The sequence below is a fragment of the Manihot esculenta genome, chromosome 4, assembly GCF_001659605.2.
Source record: "Manihot esculenta cultivar AM560-2 chromosome 4, M.esculenta_v8, whole genome shotgun sequence".
NCBI lineage: Eukaryota > Viridiplantae > Streptophyta > Magnoliopsida > Malpighiales > Euphorbiaceae > Manihot > Manihot esculenta.
The window spans coordinates 4,633,926-4,661,247 of record NC_035164.2 but is presented as its reverse complement, the minus strand read 5'-3'; the positions used below and the strand labels follow the sequence as shown (position 1 = coordinate 4,661,247).

Here is a 27,322-nt window from a genome sequence, read left to right as displayed (position 1 = left end):
ATCCATATATATATATATAGTCTTCCTCTCAAATTCAATGTGAAATCTTATAAAATCAATAGGGATGTTCTGTTTGATAAGACAAACATAAAAAGTTTTAGTATCAATCGGAAATCATGAAAAATATTATTTTGCAAATCAATAATGACAAAATTGAAACACAAATGAACCAAATAATATTAAGGATCACCACTTTGTACTTGTAATCATGCTCGTTCATATGATAAATAAACTTGAGATCTCCTACTTTTGGTGGTATCACAATAATATTCACTAGAAAACAATAAAAAAATTTTAGTCATGAAAATTGTGACTTGATAGCTATTTGCATGATACTTAACTGTCAGTGTAATGACCTGAAATCGGACCGCTACCGGCACTAGGATCCAGATCGACTTAAGGTCGCCGGGACCCGTAGCAAGCCTAACATACATCATGACATACCTGATGAATCCCATACATGATCATACATTTACATAAAACTTTAAACTTTTTCATTTACCAAGCTTGACCTGTGCATACATCATAACCATAACATAAACCCCACACAATAGCCCTCATCAAATGCTCTAGTGGGACATCATATCATACATCAAGCTTGGTCTAATATTTCTTAACATTAAAACATTTTATAACGATCATGTACAAACGGGGATTAACATAATATTAGGGCCAAGCACAATACTAAACCTCATAACATTTTTACACAATATTTTACATTACATTATCTTTCATGTCCACAACTAACTATTACAACCATGACACCTTTATTCTTGCTGACTTCCTGGTCTATTCCGAACCTGCAAACCTGGGGGGTTAAGGGAAAGGGGTGAGCTATTAGAGCCCAGTGAGCAGAATAGTAAGACAATATATTAAAATTCATGCTTTCATAAAATGCATCACATCACAAACAAATCACATCAAGGATGGACTTGTCACCAATAGCCCTCTACACATTCTAATGGTGCCAGGGGCGTAGAATGGGCCTCACTGGTCTTTCTCTTACATCCTGCCAGGGGCGTAGAATGAGCCTCACTGAACTTCCATACCGTATCATTGTCATCATATCATATCGAGGACTAGTGGGTCATCCAACATCCATCCACATCAACATCATAGTATGCAATGTAACATATTCGTGAATTCTAATGCAAACAACCTAGTATATATCATGTCATTCATAATGCATGAACATGCTTAAAATTTATTTGCTTTGAAACATAAAGATCCATTCTACTCACCTCGGGCTGACTCTGAATAGACTCTGAAGCAGCTACCTCACTGTTGGGGTCCTCGGTTCCTCAGGTCTGAACCTACACAGGTGGACTCAAATGAGAGACCAAACATATACTAACATGACTCTAAACATCCCCCCAAAAACCCCCTAAAACACCACAAAACATTCATAGAAAGCATGCAAAGGAAGGCTGATTAGGGCACTTTCAGCGGCAGATTCGGCGGCCGAAAGTCCCTTCAAAGCTGAAACTCAGACACCTTCGGCGGCAGGTTCGGCGGCCGAAAGTCCCCTCCAGAGCCGAAAGTCCAAACTTTTGGGGGCAGAGTTCGGCAGCCAAAACTGCCTCCTCAGGCAGGTTCGGCGGCCGAACATGGTTTCGGCTGCCGAACCTGAGTTCTTCCAGAATGGCATAACTCGGGTTTCTCTCCCACATTCAGCCAACCAAACCTTCCAACCAAACCAACTCATGCAAAAACACATCCTCAAGCATTTAGGGGCTTAGAACTAACCTATACCCTAAAAACATCTCATTTAACAAACAATAAACATACATTTTATCATTAACTCACATAAACCCTAACATTTTACAACTAACCTAGTCATGCATCAAAACTCTCTAAAACCCCTCAAAACTTACATAAAACATAAAAGAATGGTAGGATCTCCACTTACCTCTTGAAAAACGAGATGAGAGGCGATCCAAACTCGGAGATGGGAGAAATCGAGCTCCGGGGTCTCCAAGCTTCACAACTTCGATTTTTTGCTTAAAAATCTTTAAAACCAAGCTAAAACTTGTTAAAACTTGAAGGATTTGAGGAGAAAACACAAGATCGACAAAAGGGGTGGCAGAGACTCACCTTGCCCGAAAATAAAGAGAGAAAACTCGCCCATTTTCAGACAGGGGGCCTTTTATAGGTGGCTAGCCAGACCACCTTCGGAAGCCAAAAGTGCCTCCGCAACTCCACCATGTTCGGCGGCCGAACATGAGGTTCGGCGGTCGAACCTGGGTTTCTCCTCCAAACCATTTTCTTTCAAAACTCAATTTCTTTCTTATTTAAAACCTTAAAACACATGAAAACACTTTAGAAAAACATATTTTACCCTTCTAGAGGTTTCCGACATCCGAGATTCCACCAAAAAAAGGAATTCCGATGCCGGGGTCTAGCCGGGTATTACAGTCAGAATTATCATTCTCGACATCTTCTTAACTGTCATCAAAGCTATCCTCATCATTCTCACTTTCTCCATCAGAGATGTTAATTACATAAGCTTGTGTTGAAGGACTAGCATTAGCCGATAATCGGGGTGGAGGTCGAACATTGTAATTAAATTCAAATCCATTTCTCTTGAATATATAGATATTAATTTCTTCACTCGAAATAACTTTAAAACTCACAATCCATAAGGATTGTACGTGATACTAGGCAATCAAATGAGCAATTCCATCATCAATAAAATACTTAAGTTCATGTATATGAGGCAAATGTTTCAGTCTCACTCTTACCTTCCATAAATATTGTTGGTTACCTTGAACATATAATTTGATATACTTCGTGAGTGGTCTGCCTAAGGTTTCAATTACGCATTTAGGGATAGTCTATAAATACAGTAGAAACTTAGTCAATATCACTTATTTTCAAATTGTTAAATTTAACAATTAATTATGAATTTTAAATATGAGTAAATCATAAACAAATGATAGTTAAACAATGTCACTCAATGTTAGGGTTTGCTTAGAAATAAAAGATTTCACAGTTATTTCTTATTCTTTTTATAAGAAACAAAAAATTGAACTTAAATACTAAATCTTTTATTCATAATCTTTATTTTTAAAAAATGACTTAAAATTCAGATGAATATGAAGAAAGAAAATGGATAAATGAAAATTTAGGAGTAAAATATATTAATAGGTTAAGATATAACGAAACAGTTCAATTTTTCCTGGAAACATCCTATAGTAAAAATCATATTACCTATAGCTCATTGTAATATTCAGCTGTGAATAGTTAGAAAGAGAGAAATATGTTCTTCAATCAACTACTCCTTTGCAAGGAGAGAGTTCTTTTTCAAGTTTGATAAAAAAGAGATATGAAATGATTGTCAAAAGGTTGTAAACATATTGAGTGTTTAGTGCATTTCGAGTGGAACGTAATCTCATTGATAAATGCAATGTAATCAAAATTGACACTATGATTATAATATAAAATTAGTCATACGTAATTGATATATGTAACTTAAATTTAAAATTTTATATGGTATAGCTAAAATTAGTCATGCGTAATTGAGATATGTGATTTAAATTTAAAATCTCATATGGTAAAGTCAAAATTGATATGTGATTGAAATGTAAAATCTCATATAACATAGTTAAAATTATTGAATTAAACATTAGACCTTACTATAATATTATAATAGTACTTGTTTACACGTACCGTTTTATATGTATCAATAATGGTGGAATGCGAATGGTCGTTCACATATAAATGTCCATTCAACTTCTCTTACAAAGCCATAAGAATATGGATTAGTATAGCCATCGAGCAACTTTTTCAGTTGTAATTTCTATAGTACCATTTTTTCAACAAAACTCCTCTTGTTGTTTAAAGATATCACATATTATTCACTTGTGGATATTTTTATTAAAGGATATTAGGTACGAAATCTCCATTTCTATTATTTAAGATATCGCATATTATGAAATCGATCAAACTTTTCAACCTTCATCTCTGAATATTATGCTTACTTATTTCATTACTATACAAAACATTTTACAATACAAAACTCTTAGAAGAAAGAGTTCTTTTTGTTCATAGTAATATATCAGGTGCATGCTATTATTTCATGATATAAAAGAATAAATACACTCATTCTAATATAAAAATTATATATGTTATCTCACATAAACAATAATTTATTATATGCAATATATAAATAATATAATATATAAAAAAGACGCTTATTTCTCACAATTGCTTGTAGCTCACATGTATCTTCTGATATCTCAACCTTGAAGATATCACCCATTTTCTATAATATATCAATGTTAATAGCAGTTGTAATACCCGGCTCGAGTCCGGCATCGGAATTCCTGTCGTCCGGTGGAATCTCGGGTGTCGGAACCCTCGAGAAGGGTAATGCATATGTTTTCCAAGGTATTTTCACTTGTTTTCATGGTTTGAAGTGGTCAAAGACTTGAGTTTTGAAAGAAAAGCAACAAGGGAGAAATGCAAAGGTTCGGCCGCCGAAGGTCACTTTAGGCCGCCGAACATTGCATGGTTGCGGCTTCACGTTCGGCTGCCGAAGGTGGTCTGGCCAGCCACCTATAAAAGGGCCAAAGGTCGGTGAGAGGAGGGTATTTTCTCCTCCACTTGCAGCCAGAGGTGAGTCCCAGCCTCTCCACGTTGACTTTCATATTTTCCATGATTTTCATCAAATCTTTCAAGAGTTTTAAGGGTTTTGGTGACTTATGAAGGTTTTGCGCAAAAGAACCAAAGTTTGAAGCTTGGAGCTTTGGAAGAGCTTTTCTTCATATCTCCACGTTAGGATCCTTCCTCCTCAAGTTGTGTAAGAGGTAAGTGAAGATCCTGAGCTTCTTTGATGATTTTGAAAGGTTTTATGAAGTTTGTATGGGTAGTATGCATGTTTAGGTTTAGGTGAGGGTTTTGGTGATTTGTGGTGTTTCAGCATGTTTAAGTGTTATGTGCTATGTTTGTTTGGGGTTTTAGGGTAGTTTTAGACCCCTTTGTGCATATATATGTGTATATGCTCGTTGGGAGTAGTTGATATGTTGTAGGTTTTTGGGCAAAGTTTGCATGAAACAGAGCAGGGTTCTGCCCGAAGGGCAAAACCAGGTTCGGCCGCCGAAGGAAGGTTCGGCCGCCGAACCCCTTGTGGAGGCAGTTCGGCTGCCAAAGGTTGCCCCCGAAAGCTAGGCTTTCGGTTTAGAAAGGGACTTTCGGCCGCCGAAAGAGGGAGTTTGGCCGCCGAAAGTGTGTGAGTTTCGTCTCTGGACGAGACCTTCGGCCGCCGAAGGTGCCGCCGAACATGCATGAGTTTCGTCTCTGGAGCAGGGTTTCGGCCGCCGAATCTGCCGCCGAAAGTGCCCTGTCCAGCTTTCTTTTGCATGTTTTATGTGATGGTTTGAGGATTGTTTAGGGGGGTTTTGGGGAGTTTCTTCGAGATGTTCTTGAGTGAGTTTAGTCCCTCATTTGAGTCCACCTGTGTAGGTACGGACCAGAGGAATCAGGGAGGTCAGCAGTGAGTCCAGTGTCAGAACCTGCAGAGTCTATTCAGAGATAACCAAAGGTGAGTGGAATTTAACTTAATGTTTTAATATGCGAACTGAATATTTTATCATGCTTCATGCATCATGAATATGCTATAGGGTGAGTGCATTAGTTTACACAAAGATGATGCATTGCATTTATCCTTGTACTTGGCATTGCTCCTTGTACATTGCTTATGTGAGGCGGCACGGACTTCGTGAGGATTCATTAGCCCTCAGAGGAAAGACCTGGAACAGCCCTACGGGGACCAGGCACAACACAAAGACCTGGAACAGCCCCACGGGGACCAGGCACATGGTACTTAGGTACCCCAGATGAGATAGAGGGATTTTTGATCCGTCCGGCCGAGGTGATGTGCTTATATGTTGCATTCCATGAGAGCATGTTTTATCACCTGTTATTTTACTATTCTACTCACTGGGCTATAGTAGCTCATCCCTCTCCCCTAACTCCAGTTGTGCAGGTTCAGAGGTCAGAGAGAACTCAGCAAGGTACAGGAAGAGTACAGAGTATTGTAATAGCTAGTGTGGACATGTAAATGTATAGAGATAATGTATATGTACAGTGTATGTACAATGTATAGAATGGTGCTTGATTTATAAGACTTGTAATCCCTTTGTGGAGTCACATGATCAGTTTATGTATGTTTCTTTATTGTTGTATGTTTATGAGAAAAACCAGGCTTAACATTATGAGTTTGATCCGCCTAGGGCCATGAGGAGCTCTAGTAGGGATTAGTAGAGCACAGAGAGAGTGCATGCACAGGTTAAGCCTTGGACTGAAGAAAAGTTTTATGTTTTTCCAGCAAATGTATGATCATGTATGGGATTTCACAGGTATACAGACAGGATAGCAGGCTTATTACGGGTCCCGGCGACCTTAAGTCGATCTGGATCCTAGTGCCGGTGGCAGTTCGGTTTCCGGGCTGTTACAGATTGGTATCAGAGCCCTAGGTTCACATGGTCGGACCTATAGAGAGCGAGTTGGGCTCATAGAGAGGTTTAGCAGGTCAAGCACCATAGGAAAACATGTCCACTAGGATAGGATGTCAGTCCTATCGCTATATGCTGATGTGCAATGCCATGAGTTATGCATGTGCATGTTTTTGATGTGTTGCTTATGTATTATGTGTTTTGTGTTTTCCCAGAGAGTGAAGATGCGAGGAACTCGTCGATCCGCGCGATTGACTGGAGTCCCACCTGTAAGTGAGGGTACAGCTGCTCGTCCACCTGCCTTGCCAAGGGCAAGATCTCACAGGTCAAGCAGGGAAGGAACGTCACGAGACCCTAGAAGGTCTTCTGACGAGAGCAGGAGAGGAGTAAGCAGAGGGGGAAGGTCAGTAGCAGAAAGAGGTGTGATGGAAGAGGATCAGAGTAGAGATGGAAGCATGGGTGTAGGAAGGTCAGAAGAAGGTATGGGGGAGTCCCAGGGAGGCATGCAGGCCTCGGGGTTTGGCTATCCACCCTTTCCTCAGGGCCCAGAGTATCCGATGGGAGGCACGTCGGATTACTCCAGCTTTGCTCCATATCCACCCTACATGCCATATATGCCCTATCCTTCCTTTTATCCACCATATCACATGTATCCACCCCCACCTGTTCATCCAAGTCCAGTACAGCCTGAAGTGAGAGAACCAGTTCCTCCACCACCACCTCCTGAACCAGTAGCCCCTGTTGTGGAAGCACAACAACCCAGTTCGTCAGGGGGAAGTAAGGTGAAGATGACCGAGTACTTAAAGTTGGATGCTCCTAAATTCAATACAGGAGATGATCCCTTTGAGTATCTCAGTGCAGTCAGAATGATAACAAGTGAGTTGGGAGCAGACGATGGTAGAGCTATTGAGATGGCAGGGTTCACGTTAAAGTGTAAGAAAGCTAGAGAATGGTTCAAGAACTATGTGGACCCGAGACTTGAGAGTATGACATGGGAAGAGTTCGCCAACGAATTTGCTGGATGGGCTTTTCCTGACAGTTCTAGGGAACTCAAGGTTGTGGAGTTTGAACAGTTGAGACAGACGGAGGAGATGAGCGTTGATGAATATACAGATAAGTTCCTGGAATTGTTGCCATATGTCGGTCAGGCATATGATACAGATCAGAAGAAGGCAAAGAGATATGCCACAAGGCTTCATCCCAGGTATTTCTCTTTGATTCTTCATGCGGAGAAGGAAAGTTTCCACTCTATTGTGGATGCTGCTAGAAAGATGGAGGCCAGTGCCATAAGTCAAGGTGTAATCAAGGCACAGTCTTCTGGTGTTAAACCCGGTTCCTCCTCACAGAGTACAACAAGTGCAAGTAAGAAGAGATGGGAGAAATTCAGAGGAAAGAGAGGCAAGTTCTGGAACAGGCTTAAGTCGGGTCTGGGAATGAGTAGTGGCTCCAGTTCTGGCGCAGATTTTCCAGTGTGCAAGAGGTGTGGCAAACAGCATAGAGGAGCTTGTCAGTTGGGATCCACAGCCTGCTATAGATGTGGGCAGGAGGGACATTATGCACGGGAATGTCCTCAGGCGACTTTGGTTGCACCATCCCAGCAGATGAGTACGGGCAGTGTAGTACAGCCAGTAGCTTCAGCCCTACCACCAAGCAGTAGCAGAGGAAGAGGAAGAGGGGCAGCCTCTTCATCAGGGATGGGTTCCCGAGGTGCAGGTCCGTCAGCCCCAGCACGGATTTTCACCCTGACTCAGCAGGAAGCAGACACGTCGAACACGGTGGTGTCAGGTAATCTCATCATTGGGTGTTCAGAGGTGTATGCTTTAATGGACCCCGGTGCTTCTCACTCTTTCATTTCTTCTAGAGCTGCAGAGAGGTTGGGTCTGATGGTGTCTGAGTTAGAGTGTCCTCTATGGGTCAGTGGACCCAAATGTGATCCATCTTTGGCAGAGTCAGTCTGTCGGTTCAGTCCAGTGTGCATAGAGGGTAGATACCTTCCAGCTGACCTGGTGGTTCTAGAGTTGACAGATTTTGATGTCATTCTAGGGATGGACTGGTTATCTACGTATGATGCTACCCTGAACTGTAGAGACAAGGTAGTCAGTGTCAGAGACCAGGATGGGTCAGAGTGTGTCTTCAGAGGAGACAGGAGAGGGACACCTAGAGGTTTGATATCAGCCCTCCAGGCTCGTAGGATGTTAAGGAAGGGGTGTCAGGGGTTCCTAGCTTATGTGAGAGAGCTAGACAGTCAGGTTAGGGAACCATCCTCAGTACCAGTGGTTAGAGACTTCCCAGATTTGTTTCCTGAAGAGCTTCCAGGACTACCACCTGATAGGGAAATAGAGTTCGAGATTGAGTTGATGCCAAATGCCAGACCGATCTCTATTCCTCCCTACAGGATGGCACCAGCAGAGTTGCGAGAGTTGAAAGAACAGTTACAGGATTTGGTAGCGAAGGGTTTCATCCGCCCGAGTACCTCACCCTGGGGTGCTCCAGTATTATTTGTCAGAAAGAAGGATGGACCTCTGAGACTTTGTGTCGACTACAGACAGTTGAACAAAGTCACTATCAAGAATAAATATCCGTTACCCAGGATCGATGATCTATTCGACCAGCTGGCAGGAGCAGGTTGTTTTTCTAAAATAGATCTAAGATCCGGATACCACCAGTTGAAGATCAGGGAAGGAGATGTATCCAAGACTGCTTTCAGAACCAGATATGGGCATTATGAGTTCCTTGTGATGCCGTTCGGGTTGACTAACGCCCCTGCAGCATTCATGGATCTCATGAATAGGGTTTTCCGGGAGTACTTGGATCGTTTTGTGATCGTCTTTATTGATGATATCTTGGTGTACTCCAGGAATGCAGAGGACCATGCCCAGCATCTGTGGATAGTACTGCAAACCTTGAGAGAGCATGGCTTGTATGCCAAGTTCTCCAAGTGCGAGTTCTGGCTAAGGAGCATTTCCTTTTTGGGACATGTCGTATCAGAGGAAGGTATCACAGTAGATCCCAAAAAGGTAGAGGCAGTAGCCAATTGGCCTACACCCACTACAGTGACAGAAATCAAGAGTTTTCTGGGTTTGGCAGGCTACTATCGGAGGTTTGTTCAGGACTTCTCGAAGATAGCTGCTCCTATGACCAGACTGACCAGAAAGAATCAGAAGTTTGTGTGGTCAAAGGAATGTGAAGAGAGTTTTGTAGAGTTGAAGAGACGATTGACTTCAGCACCGGTGTTAGCTCTGCCGATCAGTGATGAAGATTTCACAGTGTTCTGTGATGCATCCCGAGTGGGATTAGGTTGTGTGTTGATGCAGAATGATAGAGTGATAGCTTATGCTTCTAGACAGCTGAAGAAGCACGAGCTGAACTACCCGACACACGATCTTGAGATGGCAGCTGTTATCTTTGCACTTAAGATGTGGAGGCATTACCTCTATGGGGTAAAGTGTGAGATCTATACAGATCATAAGAGCCTGCAGCACATCTTAAGTCAGAGAGATTTAAACTTGAGGCAGAGACGGTGGGTGGAATTGCTCAGTGATTACGATTGTAAGATCCAGTATCATCCGGGCAAGGCTAATGTTGTAGCTGACGCCTTAAGCCGAAAGTCACTTGGCAGTTTATCCCATATTGTAGTAGAGAGAAGACCGGTGGTGAAGGATTTCTATAAGCTCATGGAAGAAGGGTTACAGTTGCAGTTATCTGGTACAGGTGCTTTGCTCGCACAGATGAGAGTGCCACCAGTGTTTCTAGAGCAAGTGGCTCTGAAACAGCACGAAGACCCCGAGTTAGTGAAGATTGCCAGGACTGTTCAGTCGGGCAACAATGCAGAGTTCAGATTTGACGGTGAGGGGATTCTTCGGCACGGTAAGAGGTTATGTGTACCAGATGATAGTAGTTTGAAGGCAGACATTATGAGGGAAGCTCATAATGCGCGGTATAGCATTCACCCAGGAGCCACCAAGATGTATCAAGATCTGAGAAGGGTGTATTGGTGGCCAGCAATGAAGAGAGAAGTGGCACAGTTCGTGTCAGCCTGCGAGACATGTCAAAGGGTGAAGCTAGAACACCAGAAGCCGGCTGGAATGCTTAACCCACTGCCGATTCCAGAATGGAAATGGGAGAATATAGCGATGGATTTTGTAGTGGGGTTACCGGCGACGTCTAACAGACTAGACTCCATATGGGTGATTGTGGATAGACTCACTAAATCTGCTCACTTCATTCCAGTCAGGAGTAACTACTCTGTGGACAAGTGGGCGCAGGTGTATGTAGACGAGATAGTAAGATTGCATGGAGTTCCAGTGTCGATAGTATCAGATCGAGGACCTCAGTTCACCTCCAGGTTTTGGCGGAGTCTGCAAACGGAAATGGGCACAAGGTTGGATTTCAGCACTGCTTTCCATCCACAAACAGACGGTCAGTCAGAGAGGACCATCCAGACCATTGAAGATATGCTGAGAATGTGTGTGTTAGACTTTGGCGGTTCTTGGAGGCAGCATCTACCTCTGGTGGAGTTTGCCTACAACAACAGCCATCATGCTAGCATAGGGATGGCTCCTTATGAAGCTTTGTATGGGAGAAAGTGCCGAACACCTGTTTGCTGGGAAGAGGTAGGAGAGAAAACTCTTGCAGGGCCAAAGTTAGTTGAGCTAACCAGCAAGTTAGTGCCTATCATCAGAGAGAGGATCAGAACAGCTGTAAGCAGACAGAAAAGCTATGCAGACATCCGTAGGAAGCAGATAGAGTTCCAGGAGGGGGATATGGTATTGCTTAAGGTGTCTCCGATGAAGGGAGTGGTTCGGTTTGGAAAGAAGGGTAAACTGGCTCCACGGTACATTGGTCCCTTTGAGATCTTGCAGAAGATCGGGCCTGTGTCGTATAAGCTAGATTTACCGGCTTCTATGGAAAGAATTCACCCGGTATTCCATGTTTCTATGTTGCGAAAGTTTGTGTCAGATCCAGAGAAGGTTCTTAGTGAACCTGAGGTGGAAATCTTAAGTGATCTCACCTATGTAGAGCAGCCAGTGCGGATCCTTGACACCCAGATCAGAAAGCTGAGAAACAAGGAGATACCAATGGTGAAAGTTCTGTGGAACCACCACAACCTAGAAGAGTGCACGTGGGAGACTCGGGAGTCCATGCTCCAGCAATACCCATATCTGTTTTAAGGTTAGTTTTTCCCCTTTTCTATGTGTTTATGTTGTGTTAGGGACATTCGGGGACGAATGTTCTTAAGGGGGGGAGAATGTAATACCCGGCTCGAGTCCGGCATCGGAATTCCTGTCGTCCGGTGGAATCTCGGGTGTCGGAACCCTCGAGAAGGGTAATGCATATGTTTTCCAAGGTATTTTCACTTGTTTTCATGGTTTGAAGTGGTCAAAGACTTGAGTTTTGAAAGAAAAGCAACAAGGGAGAAATGCAAAGGTTCGGCCGCCGAAGGTCACTTTAGGCCGCCGAACATTGCATGGTTGCGGCTTCACGTTCGGCTGCCGAAGGTGGTCTGGCCAGCCACCTATAAAAGGGCCAAAGGTCGGTGAGAGGAGGGTATTTTCTCCTCCACTTGCAGCCAGAGGTGAGTCCCAGCCTCTCCACGTTGACTTTCATATTTTCCATGATTTTCATCAAATCTTTCAAGAGTTTTAAGGGTTTTGGTGACTTATGAAGGTTTTGCGCAAAAGAACCAAAGTTTGAAGCTTGGAGCTTTGGAAGAGCTTTTCTTCATATCTCCACGTTAGGATCCTTCCTCCTCAAGTTGTGTAAGAGGTAAGTGAAGATCCTGAGCTTCTTTGATGATTTTGAAAGGTTTTATGAAGTTTGTATGGGTAGTATGCATGTTTAGGTTTAGGTGAGGGTTTTGGTGATTTGTGGTGTTTCAGCATGTTTAAGTGTTATGTGCTATGTTTGTTTGGGGTTTTAGGGTAGTTTTAGACCCCTTTGTGCATATATATGTGTATATGCTCGTTGGGAGTAGTTGATATGTTGTAGGTTTTTGGGCAAAGTTTGCATGAAACAGAGCAGGGTTCTGCCCGAAGGGCAAAACCAGGTTCGGCCGCCGAAGGAAGGTTCGGCCGCCGAACCCCTTGTGGAGGCAGTTCGGCTGCCAAAGGTTGCCCCCGAAAGCTAGGCTTTCGGTTTAGAAAGGGACTTTCGGCCGCCGAAAGAGGGAGTTTGGCCGCCGAAAGTGTGTGAGTTTCGTCTCTGGACGAGACCTTCGGCCGCCGAAGGTGCCGCCGAACATGCATGAGTTTCGTCTCTGGAGCAGGGTTTCGGCCGCCGAATCTGCCGCCGAAAGTGCCCTGTCCAGCTTTCTTTTGCATGTTTTATGTGATGGTTTGAGGATTGTTTAGGGGGGTTTTGGGGAGTTTCTTCGAGATGTTCTTGAGTGAGTTTAGTCCCTCATTTGAGTCCACCTGTGTAGGTACGGACCAGAGGAATCAGGGAGGTCAGCAGTGAGTCCAGTGTCAGAACCTACAGAGTCTATTCAGAGATAACCAAAGGTGAGTGGAATTTAACTTAATGTTTTAATATGCGAACTGAATATTTTATCATGCTTCATGCATCATGAATATGCTATAGGGTGAGTGCATTAGTTTACACAAAGATGATGCATTGCATTTATCCTTGTACTTGGCATTGCTCCTTGTACATTGCTTATGTGAGGCAGCACGGACTTCGTGAGGATTCATTAGCCCTCAGAGGAAAGACCTGGAACAGCCCTACGGGGACCAGGCACAACACAAAGACCTGGAACAGCCCCACGGGGACCAGGCACATGGTACTTAGGTACCCCAGATGAGATAGAGGGATTTTTGATCCGTCCGGCCGAGGTGATGTGCTTATATGTTGCATTCCATGAGAGCATGTTTTATCACCTGTTATTTTACTATTCTACTCACTGGGCTATAGTAGCTCATCCCTCTCCCCTAACTCCAGTTGTGCAGGTTCAGAGGTCAGAGAGAACTCAGCAGGGTACAGGAAGAGTACAGAGTATTGTAATAGCTAGTGTGGACATGTAAATGTATAGAGATAATGTATATGTACAGTGTATGTACAATGTATAGAATGGTGCTTGATTTATAAGACTTGTAATCCCTTTGTGGAGTCACATGATCAGTTTATGTATGTTTCTTTATTGTTGTATGTTTATGAGAAAAACCAGGCTTAACATTATGAGTTTGATCCGCCTAGGGCCATGAGGAGCTCTAGTAGGGATTAGTAGAGCACAGAGAGAGTGCATGCACAGGTTAAGCCTTAGACTGAAGAAAAGTTTTATGTTTTTCCAGCAAATGTATGATCATGTATGGGATTTCACAGGTATACAGACAGGATAGCAGGCTTACTACGGGTCCCGGCGACCTTAAGTCGATCTGGATCCTAGTGCCGGTGGCAGTTCGGTTTCCGGGCTGTTACAGCAGTATAAACATGTTCTTTTACATGCCAATTGTTCATCAAACTCCTCTCCAAAATTTTATTTTGTTCAAAGCCTTTCTCCATAAATTATTCATCAACTTCATTGATATCTTCATATTCAATAGCCTGATAAAAATTGTAATACCATATTCACTTTATCTCATTCTGAACCTGTCCTGAAACTGTCGCTTCCATTGAAATTCTGAAATGCAATTAACAACTATGTTCTTGGATATGAAATTAGCAAAGAACTCTTTTTCAACCTTATCTCGCAATGCAATTTCATATTGTTCAACAAATTGCTTCAAAATGCTCATGGAGTTAACATAGCCATTAAAATCGGCATGCATACCTCACATCTTTGAGTTGATAACATTCTAGCCCAAAAGATGTAGTTGACATAAATTGGAACCCAAAATTGTCCTTCATTGTATAGCTTTGTAGACTCTGAAGATGAACACCCAAGAATGCGAGCAAAGCTGTGGACCTGGAATTTCTGAAATTTCTGCAATTTTAGAAGCTCTTGTGACTGTGCGGTTGTCGAAACCGGTTAAAAATAACATTTTTGGTTATCAACAATTTTACAACTGTAGATAGTGGCAAAATAATTGAATCCACAGGGAATTGATACTTACCTATTTTCCTTATCAAGAACAAGTAAATAAACTGAAAGTAAAATAAAAGGGGGGTTTTGAGATTGATGAGTTAAACTAATACTGAAAGCAATAAAGTAAAGCAAATAATAAAGTAAAGGAGATTCAAATATAAGAAAAGCTCTAGTTGAAGAACTGGATCCACTTCAGTTGTTGGAATTGATCATTGATACTTAAGCTCCTTTGTTTGATTCAATAAATTAGTTATGGAGATGGAAGACGCTTCTCACCACCATATCCCTCTTTAAGCATAAATTAATTAGGAAACGTCCTCTAACTAATCACTAATCAACAAGTTGCCAAGGAACGTCCTTGGGCCTTTGGCATCTAACAATTGTCAATTGCATTAAGAAATAGAGAGACCTAATTCTAGCTACCTAAACGCATGGTGATATTGCTAGAGCATGCAATTTCCTTAGTTTTTACACCAACAATTACTTGTGTTTGAATAATTCAAGCAATTATAGACTTAAAACTATTCAAACTAACAAATTATTATCTTGCAATCAAGAATCAATTGGCCTTATTGATCTAAACCACAAAGCAACAATGGAATTAAGCAAGAAATTGCATAAATATTGAAAAACAAAAGATAAACAATGTATGTTCAGATCTCCCAATCCATAAAACAACCAAAGTTTCACCTAATCTTCAACTAGAAAAAAGGGTTTCAGCCACTCATGGCTGAAACAAAACCAAAAAAAAATAAAAGAAAGGAAGAGAGAGAGAATGGCCGGCGGCCTTGGCTTGGAGAAAAGTGGTGTGCCGATTGTGAGAAGGGAGAGGAAAAGCCAAGGAGGCGTGCGGCTTGGAAGAGAAGCTTTTATAGAGGGGGAGTATTACCCTAAGTTTCCTTGTGAGGTGGAGCCTTCTTTTGAATTTTGAATTTTTGAATTTTGAATTCTTGAGAGGCAAGTGCATCTTCTTGAGATTTGGCTTCCTGAACAAGCTGAATTTTGAATTTTGAATGTGCATCTTCTTAAGATTTGGCTTCCTGAATAAGGGAAAGACTTCTTGAAGATTTGAAATTTGAATTTCAAATTACTCTGCTGACTGTACTTTTCTTATTTATCACTTTTCTTATTTATCACTTTCCTTATTTATCTCCTTTTCAGCTGCAACTTGGCTTGTGCAAGTATGCTTGTTCTACTTTATCCTATTTTAGGCAGTTTTGATAGCATTTTCACCAAATTACCTCTTTACACCATTTTCTGCAAAATAAGATTAAAACTACAGAATTAGGCAGAAAAAGTGTAAATTAACATTAATAACATCATGATGAAATGGTCTAAATTTGGACTGATCACTCAGTAATTTCTGTGGTTTCTACAAAATTTTGAGAATAGAGGAAATTTGCTCAGATTTCTTCAGAACTTAACCGATGAATTTGATATTAACAACTGAAAAACAAAAACCAATCCAAGCTTGAAGCATATTGCATAAATCTTGGATTGAGGGAAAATAGATGCTGAACAATTCAAAAACAAACATGCAGAAATAGAATGCAGAAACAACATGTAGAGTGGGTACGTGCAAACTATGGTCACAACAGCTGGCATAACAGCTGGCATAACAAGCTTATTTCCTTCATTTCTCCCCCGTAAGCTTTTTCTTCACATATCTGATCCCAATCATCATGCTCAACTCGTCGATCTTGTCCCGAGACAGTTGCTTTGTCAGAATATCAGCCAGTTGTGGTTCAGTCTTGACATACTCGATTTTGACTTCTCCTCTTTGGACACACTCCCGAATGAAATGAAACTTAATATCTATATGCTTACTTCTGTTATGATGGACGAGATTCTTTGTGAGAGCGATTGCATATTTGTTGTCAACTCTTAACACGGATTTGTTTGTCTTCCAACCGATCAATTCATGTAACAGCCTACTAATCCATATGCCTTGACAAGCTCCTGCTGTTGCAGCAATATATTCGGCTTCACATGAGGATAAGGCTACGGCTTTCTGCTTTTGAGAAATCTAGGTGACAGGGCTTTGGCCGAGGAAGTAGATTACCCTTGTCATGCTTTTCCGATCATCAACGTCTCCGGCTAAGTCACTGTCGCTATAGCCTACTAGCTTGAGCTCCTCCTCTTCCACTTTGTTGTATATGCACCCATGATGTAAGGTGCCTTTCACATAATGCAATATATGTTTTACGGCTGCTAGATGTTTCGTTGTTGGGGCTTCCATGAAGCGACTTACAATCCCAACTGAATATGCAAGATCAAGTTGAGTGTTCACCAAATACCTCAGACTTTCGATTGCACTCCTGTATAGTGTTGCATCTACTAGAGGACTTCCATCTGACTTGCTCAGCTTCACCCGTGTATTCATTGGAACCCGACATGGCTCGCACTCAGCCAGGCCGAGCTTCTCGAGCATCTTCTCAGCATACCTTGCTTGGTTAAGGGTGATGCTATACGGCCTTTGCTTGACTTCTATTCCCAGGTAGTAGCTTAGCATCCCAAGATCACTCATCTCGAGGATCTTTGTCATCTTGGCTTCGAAATTCTCCACTCCTTTCGGCTTTGAGCCCATGATTATCAGATCATCTACGTACACTCCCACAATCTGCACTTCATCTCCTTTGTGTTTCTTGTAGACTGCATGTTTGATCATACATCTTTGAAACCCCAGATCTCGAAAACATTTGTCTAGCTTTATATTTCATGCCTGAGGCGCCTGCTTAAGACCATACAGGGCCTTTCGTAGTTTCAAAACCTTTCCTTCCTCTCCTTGTTCAATGAATCCGTCTGGTTATGACACGTAAACTTCTTCTTCTATCTCACCATTCAAGAACGCGGATTTGACATCCATATGATGTACTATCCATCCTTGTTGTGCAGCTACAGTAAGCAACACTCTCACTGTCTCTAGTCTGGCTACGGGAGCAAAGACTTCTTCAAAGTCTATGCCTTGTTTCTACATGTACCCTTTTGCTATGAGCCTCATTTTGTGTTTGATGATCTCCCTTTCCGGATTCTTCTTTACTTTGAAGATCCATTTCAGATCAATATCTCTCTGGTCCCTTGGGATTTTTACTAGTTCCCATGGTCCATTTCTCCGGATAGCCTCCATTTCTTCTATCATTGCTTGTCACCAATGTTCACTGCAGGCAGCTTCATGGTAAGATTTCAGTTCTTCAATTGACATGAGGTAAAGACCGTACTCTTGGTCGACCTCCACTGTGTTTTCATAAATTTCTTGAAGAGTCCTGAACCTCCTTGGTCCCTCTGAGCTGCTTTCTCCCGTCTCTGAATGTTCTGGACCTGACTCGGCTATAAGTGATAAGGAAACCGGCGTCATTTCCTGACTTTGGAGGTTTTTGTCTTCTTCCATTTGTGCTTCCTTGTATGTGATGATAAGTGGTCCTTTTGTTGTGGAGTTTGATGTTGTCTGGCCTTGCCATTCCCACTTCTCTTCTTCCTGAAACATAACATCCTGACTTACCACAATTCAATTAGTATTTGGATTCAATAACCAGTATGCTTTGGACCCTGGTTCATATCCTAATAAAATCAGCTTCATGCTTTTGTCATCCAATTTTCTCAAGTGAGGAGCTGTGTTCTTGGCATATGCAATGCAACCAAAAACACGCATATGATGAACACTTGGAAGTCTTCCATGCCAAGCTTGATATGGGGTCATGCCTTGGACACTTCTCATGGGTGATCTGTTCAAAATGTATACTGCAGTACGTGTAGCTTCACCCCAATATGTAGTTGGCACTCTGGAGCTATTCAAGAGGCACCTCATCATCTCCACTACGGTTTGGTTTCTCTGCTCTACTACTCCGTTTTGCTGTGGGGAGTAAGGAGCAGTGAGTTGGCGTTTGATGTCGTGTAACTTGTTGAACTCATTTGATGTAAACTCGCCTCCTCTGTCTGTTCTAAACATTTTGAGCTTACATTCGGACTGGACTTCGATATGAGCATCTCAATCCACATATAACGACTATAATCATCCACGAGCAAGAGAAAATACCCGTTTTCGCTGCATGTGGTAGGTGATATTGGCCCGAACAAGTTACCGTGCACGAATTCCAGAGGTTTGGTTGCTTGATACTCTCCTGCTTTCGGGAAACTCGTGCGATGCTGCTTACTGATCACACATTATTCACAGATGTGTTTCACTATTTCTATTTCTGTTAAACCTTCCACCATGCTTTCTTGTGTGAGCTTGCGTAATGCTTGATAGTTGAGGTGCCTGTAGCGTGCATGCCATAAGCAAGACTTTTCAGATAGCCTTGTCAGGTGGCACTCCGATTTTGCTTGTGTCATTCTCATCGTATAAAGGCAATTTTCTGCTCTCTGCACCTTGGCTATCAACCTGTCCTTTGTATTATATACTCTCAGAATCCCTCGTTTCACCACTACTTTTGCTTTTGATTCGTCGAGTTGACCAAGGCTTATAATATTGAAATGATCTCCATTCTTGCACTAAAATACTAAAGTGCCTCGGCCTTTTACCTTGATGGCTGAACCATCACCGAACCAGACATTCCCTTTGATTGATTCATCGAGATTGGTTAAGGCTAGCTTGTTACCTATCATATGGCTGCTTGCCCCCGTATCATAGTACCACATGGTTCCTCTCGTTTCTCCTCCATCGAAATCATGCATCTGTTCTTCGTTCAGCATTAGCTCACTGGTTTCTAACATCAACAATGTCGACACCTTTTCAACTTGCTCCACTAAATGTGCTTCATTTTGTTTCTTCCTTTCAGTTTTACAATCGGATTGAAAATAGCCATAGTCATTGCAATTGTAACACCTGACCTTTTTAATATCAAACTTCTGATGGTGTTGTCCTTCATCATCTTGTTCTCGTCCTGTTCCCGGAGGGCCACAACCCCTGCCGCGTCCTCCTCTTCCTCTACCACGTCCACGTTCACGTCCCTGGCCTCTACTCATGTCCTGTAGGTGCTTCTCGTTGGATCTTTCCACTCTCCTTTAGTGAGTAGCACATATTCGTCTCCTCTGAAGTCGTAGCTTCGCAACCTTTCCTCGTGAGCTTTGAGAGAACCAATTACTTCTTCAATTGTCTTTACAGACAAGTTCCCGAAATCTTCTATGGTCGAGGCAATCTGAAGGTATTTAGGGGACACTGAACGTAGCATTTTCTTCACTACATACGTTTCATTGACCCTTTCACCAAGAGCTCGGAGCTTGTTGACAACTGTCAAAATCTTTCCGGTGAATTCATCGACAGATTCACCATCCTCCATCTTCATGCTTTCGAGCTCCCATCTGAGAGCTTGTGCTTGTACTTCTTTGACCCTCTCTGCACCAAGGTTCATAACCTTGAGAGCGTCCCATGCCTCTTTAGCCGATTTCTTTGCCCCCAGCTGTAGCAAGGTGTCTTCGGTGATCCCTTAGAAAATTGCAGCCAATGCAATTCGATTCGAACGAGGATCGACTAGACCTTCCGATTCAACGACCTCCCAAGCACCTTGAGCTTGCATGTAGACTTGCATCTTGATTGCCCAAGTTGCGTAATTTGTCTTTGATAGGAGCGGATACTGCAGAGAAATGCCACCTTCTCTCACGGGTGCTCTCCCTACAGTTGCTACCGACTTATCACCATTGCCGCCGTTTCTACTACGGACAGCACTCGATGATGATTCTTGCCGAGACATGTATTTGGGCATAAACGAGGTCCTAAGCTCTGATACCGAGTCTAGACTCTGAAGATGAACACCCAAGAATGCGAGCGAAGCTGAGGACCTGGAATTTCTGAAGTTTCTGCAATTTTAGAAGCCTCTGCAATTTCTGTGGTTTCTGCAGAATTTTAAGAATAGAGGAAATTTTCTCAGATTTCTTCAGAACTTAACCGATGAATTTGATCGGTTTATTATTGTTATTTATACTTGAATTAACAACTGAAAAATAAAAACCAATCCGAGCTTGAAGCCATATTGCGTAAATCTTGAATTGAGGGAAAACAGATGCTGAACAATTCAAAAATAAACATGCAGAAACAGAATGCAGAAACAACATGCAGAGTGGGTATGTGCAAACTATGGTCACAACAGTTGGCATAACAGCTGGCATAACAAGCTTATTTCCTTCAAGCTTCAATAACCATTCGTTATCCCCCAAGTTGTATTTTACAAGAAATACATTCCAATTTTTCTCAAACATTGTTGGACTTAGACTATCATATATGAGTACAACCCATTTGAATGTATTGGCATCTTTATGAGAAATAAGTGCACTGCCTAATAAAATAGATTGTCCATGATGATTAACTCCAATGATGCTTGCAAATGGCATTCTATATCGATTGACGAGGTATGTTGTATCAACACTTACTACATCATTAAACTCTTTATAGGTAACAATGCTTCATGGATGCACCCAAAATACATTTAGTGAGCCTATGATCCTCTCAGTATTAATCAAGTAAAAAAAATTTGCATTCTGTCTTTGCATCTTAGAACCATCTTGTTTATATAATCAACATCCCTATTGTCAAGCTTCAATTTTCTTATTCTATCAACAAAATTGCAACAATCCCTTAAGAGACAGTTTAGCTTCTACCCTTAGCTTGCACTTCAAGGAGTCTCACATTTTTGCTTGACCTAATTCCAACAATATCATGTGCTTCAAGCCTTCGTTTTATGACTAAAGGTACACTTTTATGTGCACGCATGAACTTGGACATATGAGAATCTAGTTCATTGTTATGCTCTGTCTGTAATTTTGTCACTTGCCAAAAACTATTACATCTTAAAATTGCACTTAGGCGTGCAATGCAATTTGTTCTCTTTGATGATGAATCACCACCAAGTTTTCTACCTCTATCACAACTGATTGTTTGATATTTATGCACAATGTCATTACCCTTGAAAGCATAGTTTTTAGCCACACTAAATCCTTTCTCCCTAGCATGAGCAGGATAGACATTAAATAAAATATCAATACTAGCATAATACATGCCAACACTTAGAGCATTATCATTCCTGTTAGCTCAATTTTATCACAGTTGATATTGCCATTAACAACTTCACCTACCTTAGATAACTCTTCATGTTCATTTTCATCAGAATCTTCTATAATATATGCTCTATCTCCATCTTCATATTGACTATAACTTAACTCATCTTCATTGTCACCTTCATTTATACTCTGACTTTGGCTACATCCAAAAATACCCTAAAGAACATATCTAACTAGACTGTTGTTGTTGTGGCGAGATTGATCAGAAGATCTATTGTTGATGCTATGGCTAAGTAATCCTTCTATTTTGCAAGAGATCAGTAAACGTGCAAAGGGAATTAGGAGAGATGAGTGAGAATATGCTAGGGAAGTAGGAGAAAAATATGAGAATATGCAAGGCAAATAAGAGAGGAGTGTGAGAGAATATTAGAGAGAAGAAGGTTTGTAAAAAATATATGTAGATAGAAAGAATAAATATTAAAATGAATATATTTTTTAATTATTATTTATCTTGAAAATTATAACATAATTTAATGTTGTTTGCTAAAAAAAAAGATATCTGGTTAGAGGAAAATCAATGGAAGAAAGATATTGTAATTTAGGGGGTTAATTTGACTCCAAAATCACGAAAGGGTAAATGCAATATTTTTAAGTTGACGAGGTCCATTTGAGCCACAATAAATGTGGCTCAACTTATCTTTTTTTTTATTCTCAAAAGAGATATGCTAATAAAAGCCATTTTAAAGTTTTTTATTTTATTGAATGAAAGTTATTTATTGTATTATTTATTTTTTTTTTAAATTTTTCATTAATTATTATACGCTTCAATTAATAGAATAGTAAATATTAGACAATTACTTGAAAAAGTGATTGTTGCTAATATTTTTCTTCTTAAAGAAAAGAGATTTTTTTTAAAAAAAAAAAAAGAAAAGGAAGAAAGGAAGTAGCACCAAAATCACTCCTCTCTTTCTCCCTTCCTCATCAAGCTTTTCTAATTTTAAAGTATTATTTGATTGGAGTAATTCAATTTTCATAAAGTATTAAAATTTTATTCATTTAGTTGGTCCTTTTTCTAACTTTTGAAAAGTCAAAACCATTATTTTTGAAGAAATTGAAGTCATTTTCTTTCTTTGATATAGAGAAGTGATTTACTTTTCTTAACTAAAAAATAAATTTTAGAAAATAATCCATTTGAATCAAATAAAGTGTAAGTTTAATTTGGAAATGTCATTAATACCTTTACTTTGTTTTTTTAGTTACTTTCATAAACTCAAACTTGTGTGCCTGACTGTTAGGGCTGAGCATTCGGTCAGTTCGGTTTAAAATCGAATCGAACTGAATAAACTAAAAATTAAAATTTTTAGTATTTATGAAAATTGAATCGAATTGATTTTGGTTAGAAATCGAATCGAACTGAATCGGTCTGATTCAGTTCGATTCGGTTCGGTTTGATCGATTTTAATTTTTAATAATTTTTTTTATTTTTTATATTTTATTTTTAGTTTTTAAAATTTAATTAAAATATTTTAATTTTAATATAATTTAATTTCTCTAGATTATTAAAAATAACATACTATTAAAAATAACATATTATTATCACTAATCGGTTCGATTCGATTTTTTCAATTTTTTCTGATTAAAACTGAATCGAACCAAATAACTGAAATTTTTAAAATTAAAAATCGAATCGAACCGAATTAAATAAAAAATTAAATTAAATTTTAAAATTAATTTTTTTTATCAATTTTTTCGATTTAAATCGAATATTACTCATCGCAATGGCTGTGGGTGTGGGGTCCTCATCTTTTGCTTTTTATCACTCTATGAGTTGAATTTTCTATGTGATTGTGTATTTTCCATTTGAATGTCCTCCACTTTCGTTTGTTTAGTTTGGCTAAATGCATATAGATATAAGCTACTCACTTACATTTAAAGGGTTGAACTTTTGAACTTTTGACTGAAAGATTAGACTTTTGTCTTGATAATACAGATCTATTTGACTTGTGACTTTCAAGCCAAGTCATCATATTTTCAAAAGCCTATTTCCAAGAAATGCCTCCCCAGGATACCTCATGCAATAATCACCGATCCAATATAAGATTTTCTTAAATAATTCATTTTATTTAAATTTTCAGAAAATGATGGTTAACTTTAATAAAATAAGAGTAATTTTATCATTTAAGGAAAATGACTGCATAGTCATCAAATTTTACAGTAATAAATTGAACAATCTTCAACTCTTTTTTTTTTTTTTTCAAATTATTGACAACATGGTTAATTTATATCTAACTAGAATTTTTATAAATTTAGATTTTCAATAAATTTTTTAAAAGTGTCTAATAAATTAATTCTAAAATATAAAAGTATAAATAGGTGTTTATTCATTTTATTTTCAATTTTTGTAGAAATTTATTCATCAATTTACAAATTTTAACGTGATCTCTAAAGAATTTAGAATAATTTTAATAGGGAGTTATGTTTAAAAAGTATGTATAATATCAAAATAATTCAAAATTTATTTTGTTTCCACATATATATATATATATGATAACATATAAAATATAAATACTAACCGAATTAGAACACATATATGATAACATATAAGATATAAATACTAATCGGATTAGAACACGTGTAAATTTCGGGTCTAAATACAATCCGCTATAATAAATTAAAATCCATTGATCTGATTAGGGTTAATTGAGAGTTCTAAAGAGAAATTTAGGGTTAATTGAGAGTTCTAAAGAGAAATTTAAGTCCATTATCAACCCAGTCGATTAATGGTTTCAAGCTCATACTAGTCGGCCGTACTAAAATTCAAATGCTCATGCAATGATAATATTGATATAGCATTTGTCAGGAGAAGCATGATTCTAATCGACTAAGTATTAATAAGCCAACTGTTCACAATCGATTGAAAAGTCTACCAAAAAGAATTATCCTTTTAGATGCGACATGCGACAAATGTACCAAATATCACCAAGAGTATATATATCCTTACTAAATGGAAATAGAGATCATTTTCGTTTGTTTTTTGAAAATACCTTTTATTAATATGCAACTTTAATTTCTTCAAAGATATCATCCAACTTCATTATTTTTATTTATTACTCACATTTTCAATTCCGATTTATTTACCCTCTCAAAATCGAATCACCCAAGTTAGACGTCACAATATCATCATCCCTGAATCTCACTTAATAGGCTACATTCAACAAAATTATGCCTCTTTCTCCCTTTCCCTCTTGGCATAATCCTTGGAAGTGTCAAAAAGTGTTACAATGAGAGAAATGAGCAAAGCCTTAAAAATGAGAAATTATATAGTACACTACACCAATTATACCATCTAAATAATTTTTTATGGTATAATAAATTAGTAAAATTTGAACAAATAGATAAATGATAGTTGAAGTAGATGAGTAAACTCTAAAGAGATCCTAATTAACTAATTATTTTTGGAAAAATTACTTTTTAGTCCCTGAGATTTAACGTAATTAACACTTCTATCTCTCTATTTTGGCAACCCAACACTTAAGTCCCTCACTTTCTCTTCCGTCCAAATTCGTAGTTCTTCCGTCCATTTAAACCGTTTGGTCAAAGAGTCAAAGGTGAGAGGTGATAATTTTTTTCAAAAATACTCTTCTCTCAATGTGAAATCCCTATGTTTTTTCTCTTTCATGTTTTCTCCAGTTGAAGAAGAAGAAGAAAGAAGAAGAAGAAGAAGAAGTTGCAGAAAGAGTAGGAAGAAGAAGAAAAAGAAGGAGAAGAGGCATTTGGGTTTGGATTTTGTGATTTTGAAATAGCGGGATTTTTAGTGAGGGTTAATTTTGTCAATTCATGTGTTTCAAATGACTATTTTGGACGGAAGGACTACGAATTTGGACAGAAAATAAAGTAAGGGACTTAAGTATTAGGTCGCCAAAATAGAGGGACAAAAGTGTTAATTACGTTAAATCTCATAGACTAAAAAGTAATTTTCCCATTATTTTTATATAAATATTTCTATTACATTAGTTTATTGTACATATAAGTAATTTTTTTATATGAAATGGATAAAATGAAAATTGGGGAATAGAATACGAGATCTCTCAGATTTATTCAAATGTATTTTTGGATATATGATTTATAAAAATAGAATAAAACATGATAAACAGTAATCCACATTTAACCATAAAAAAGTGAAAAAATCAAGAAATATAAAAAAATAATAATAATAAAACCATCAAGGAACAAACCCACAAAAATAAACTTATTAGCTAAAACCCATAACACAAATTAAAATCAAGAAAACAAACATTAATAGACATTCTAACATCCAACATTCAACCCATAACTCAGCTGTTGTCTGGATTTGAAGCCTCCATCTCTCTATTTGGAGCTCTACTGCCTAATTTGTAAGCTCTTTTGACTGACTTAATCACTCTTTTCTGCCGCATCAAGCCCTTCAAGCTTCACTTTAAAAATTGTTTTCTCACCGTTCTCCTCTTTTTTAAGAATACTAACCGTTTAATAGTTGGATAGTTGTTTTAAAATATCTTTATAGTTTTAAAATTATATTAAAATATTTTTTATTTTTATTTTGTCAACTGAAAACATATTGGTTCATTTTTTTTATTTTGACTAACTAGAATGTCTATTAATTTCAGAATTACATTAAAATATCATTATATTTTTAATTTATTAACTAAAAATACATTTTATTAATTTTAATGTTAATTTATTAGTTAAAATTAAAAATTTATTATAGATTAGATAATTTTTTATTTTTATTTCAAAGAATAAATTAAAATTAACATTAAAAAATAATTATATAAAATTAAAAGATAATAAATAAAAATAACTCTACTTAAAAAATAAAATAGCTCAATACATAATAGCATAGTGGTGGATGGTGGATGGAGTAACTAAACGTATTTAAACTTTTTTCCTTCAATGAGAAAGATGTATAATTTAGTTTTTAAATATTATTATTATTATTTATAAATTAATTTTTATATTTTTGAAATTTTATTAAAATTCTGTTAATTATTATTTATAAATTAATTTTTATATTTTTAAAAATTTATTAAAATTCTGTTAACTGTATAATAGAGTTAAAAATTAATGTTTTAATAGATTTTTTAAAAATATAGGAATTAATTTATAAATAATAATATATTAAGGACTAAATTATAAATGTCTCTATTTAATTATTTTAATATTAATAATTTTTTTCTTTATTTGATGATAATAATTGATAAAAAAAGATAAAATAAGATAATTTTTAGTAAATTTTAAAATAAGGATATAATTTTAAAAATTAATTAATATTTTTTTTTCAAAATAATAAATAATTCTATAAAATAATATTAAAATCTGACATAAAAATATGTGAAATGAGTATATATTAATTATAAAAAAATAAAATATATAAATTAAAATAAATATATTCTAAAACTTTTAGAATTACACTATATTTTTTTTACTAATTAAAACTTAACCTTTTAAAATTAGTTACTTAAAAATTAATAGAATTATCATAAGTTACTTAAAAATTAATAAAATTATCAAATCACTCACTATGTTAATAAATTTCATAATAAAATTAATAATAATTTTAAAATTAAGTAGAATTGTAATCAAATTAAAAATATAAAAATATAAAAAAAATCTTAATTATTTATTTTATTAATATTTTTTAAAAATAAAAAATCAAAAATTAAAAATTAAATTTATAATTTCAGATAAATTACATATTATTTTAACAATTTAATCAAGTTACTACAAAATCAAATACTTAATTTATATATTATTTTTTTTAAAATTTACTTTAAATATTAGTATAATTTAAAAAATAATAGATTAGTATTATACTTAG

General features: G+C 37.9%; 1 protein-coding gene across 1 annotated transcript; it reads right to left on the bottom strand.

Moving 5' to 3' along the window:
- Positions 1-19,433: 19,433 nt before the first annotated feature.
- Positions 19,434-20,174, bottom strand: LOC110613653. The gene is made up of 2 exons (XM_021754881.1): positions 19,976-20,174; positions 19,434-19,897 (listed from the first exon to the last, which is right to left on the bottom strand). Exons 1-2 carry the CDS (start codon positions 20,172-20,174, stop codon positions 19,434-19,436), a joined length of 663 nt encoding a protein of 220 aa, XP_021610573.1.
- Between the last annotated feature and the right edge of the window lie 7,148 nt (positions 20,175-27,322).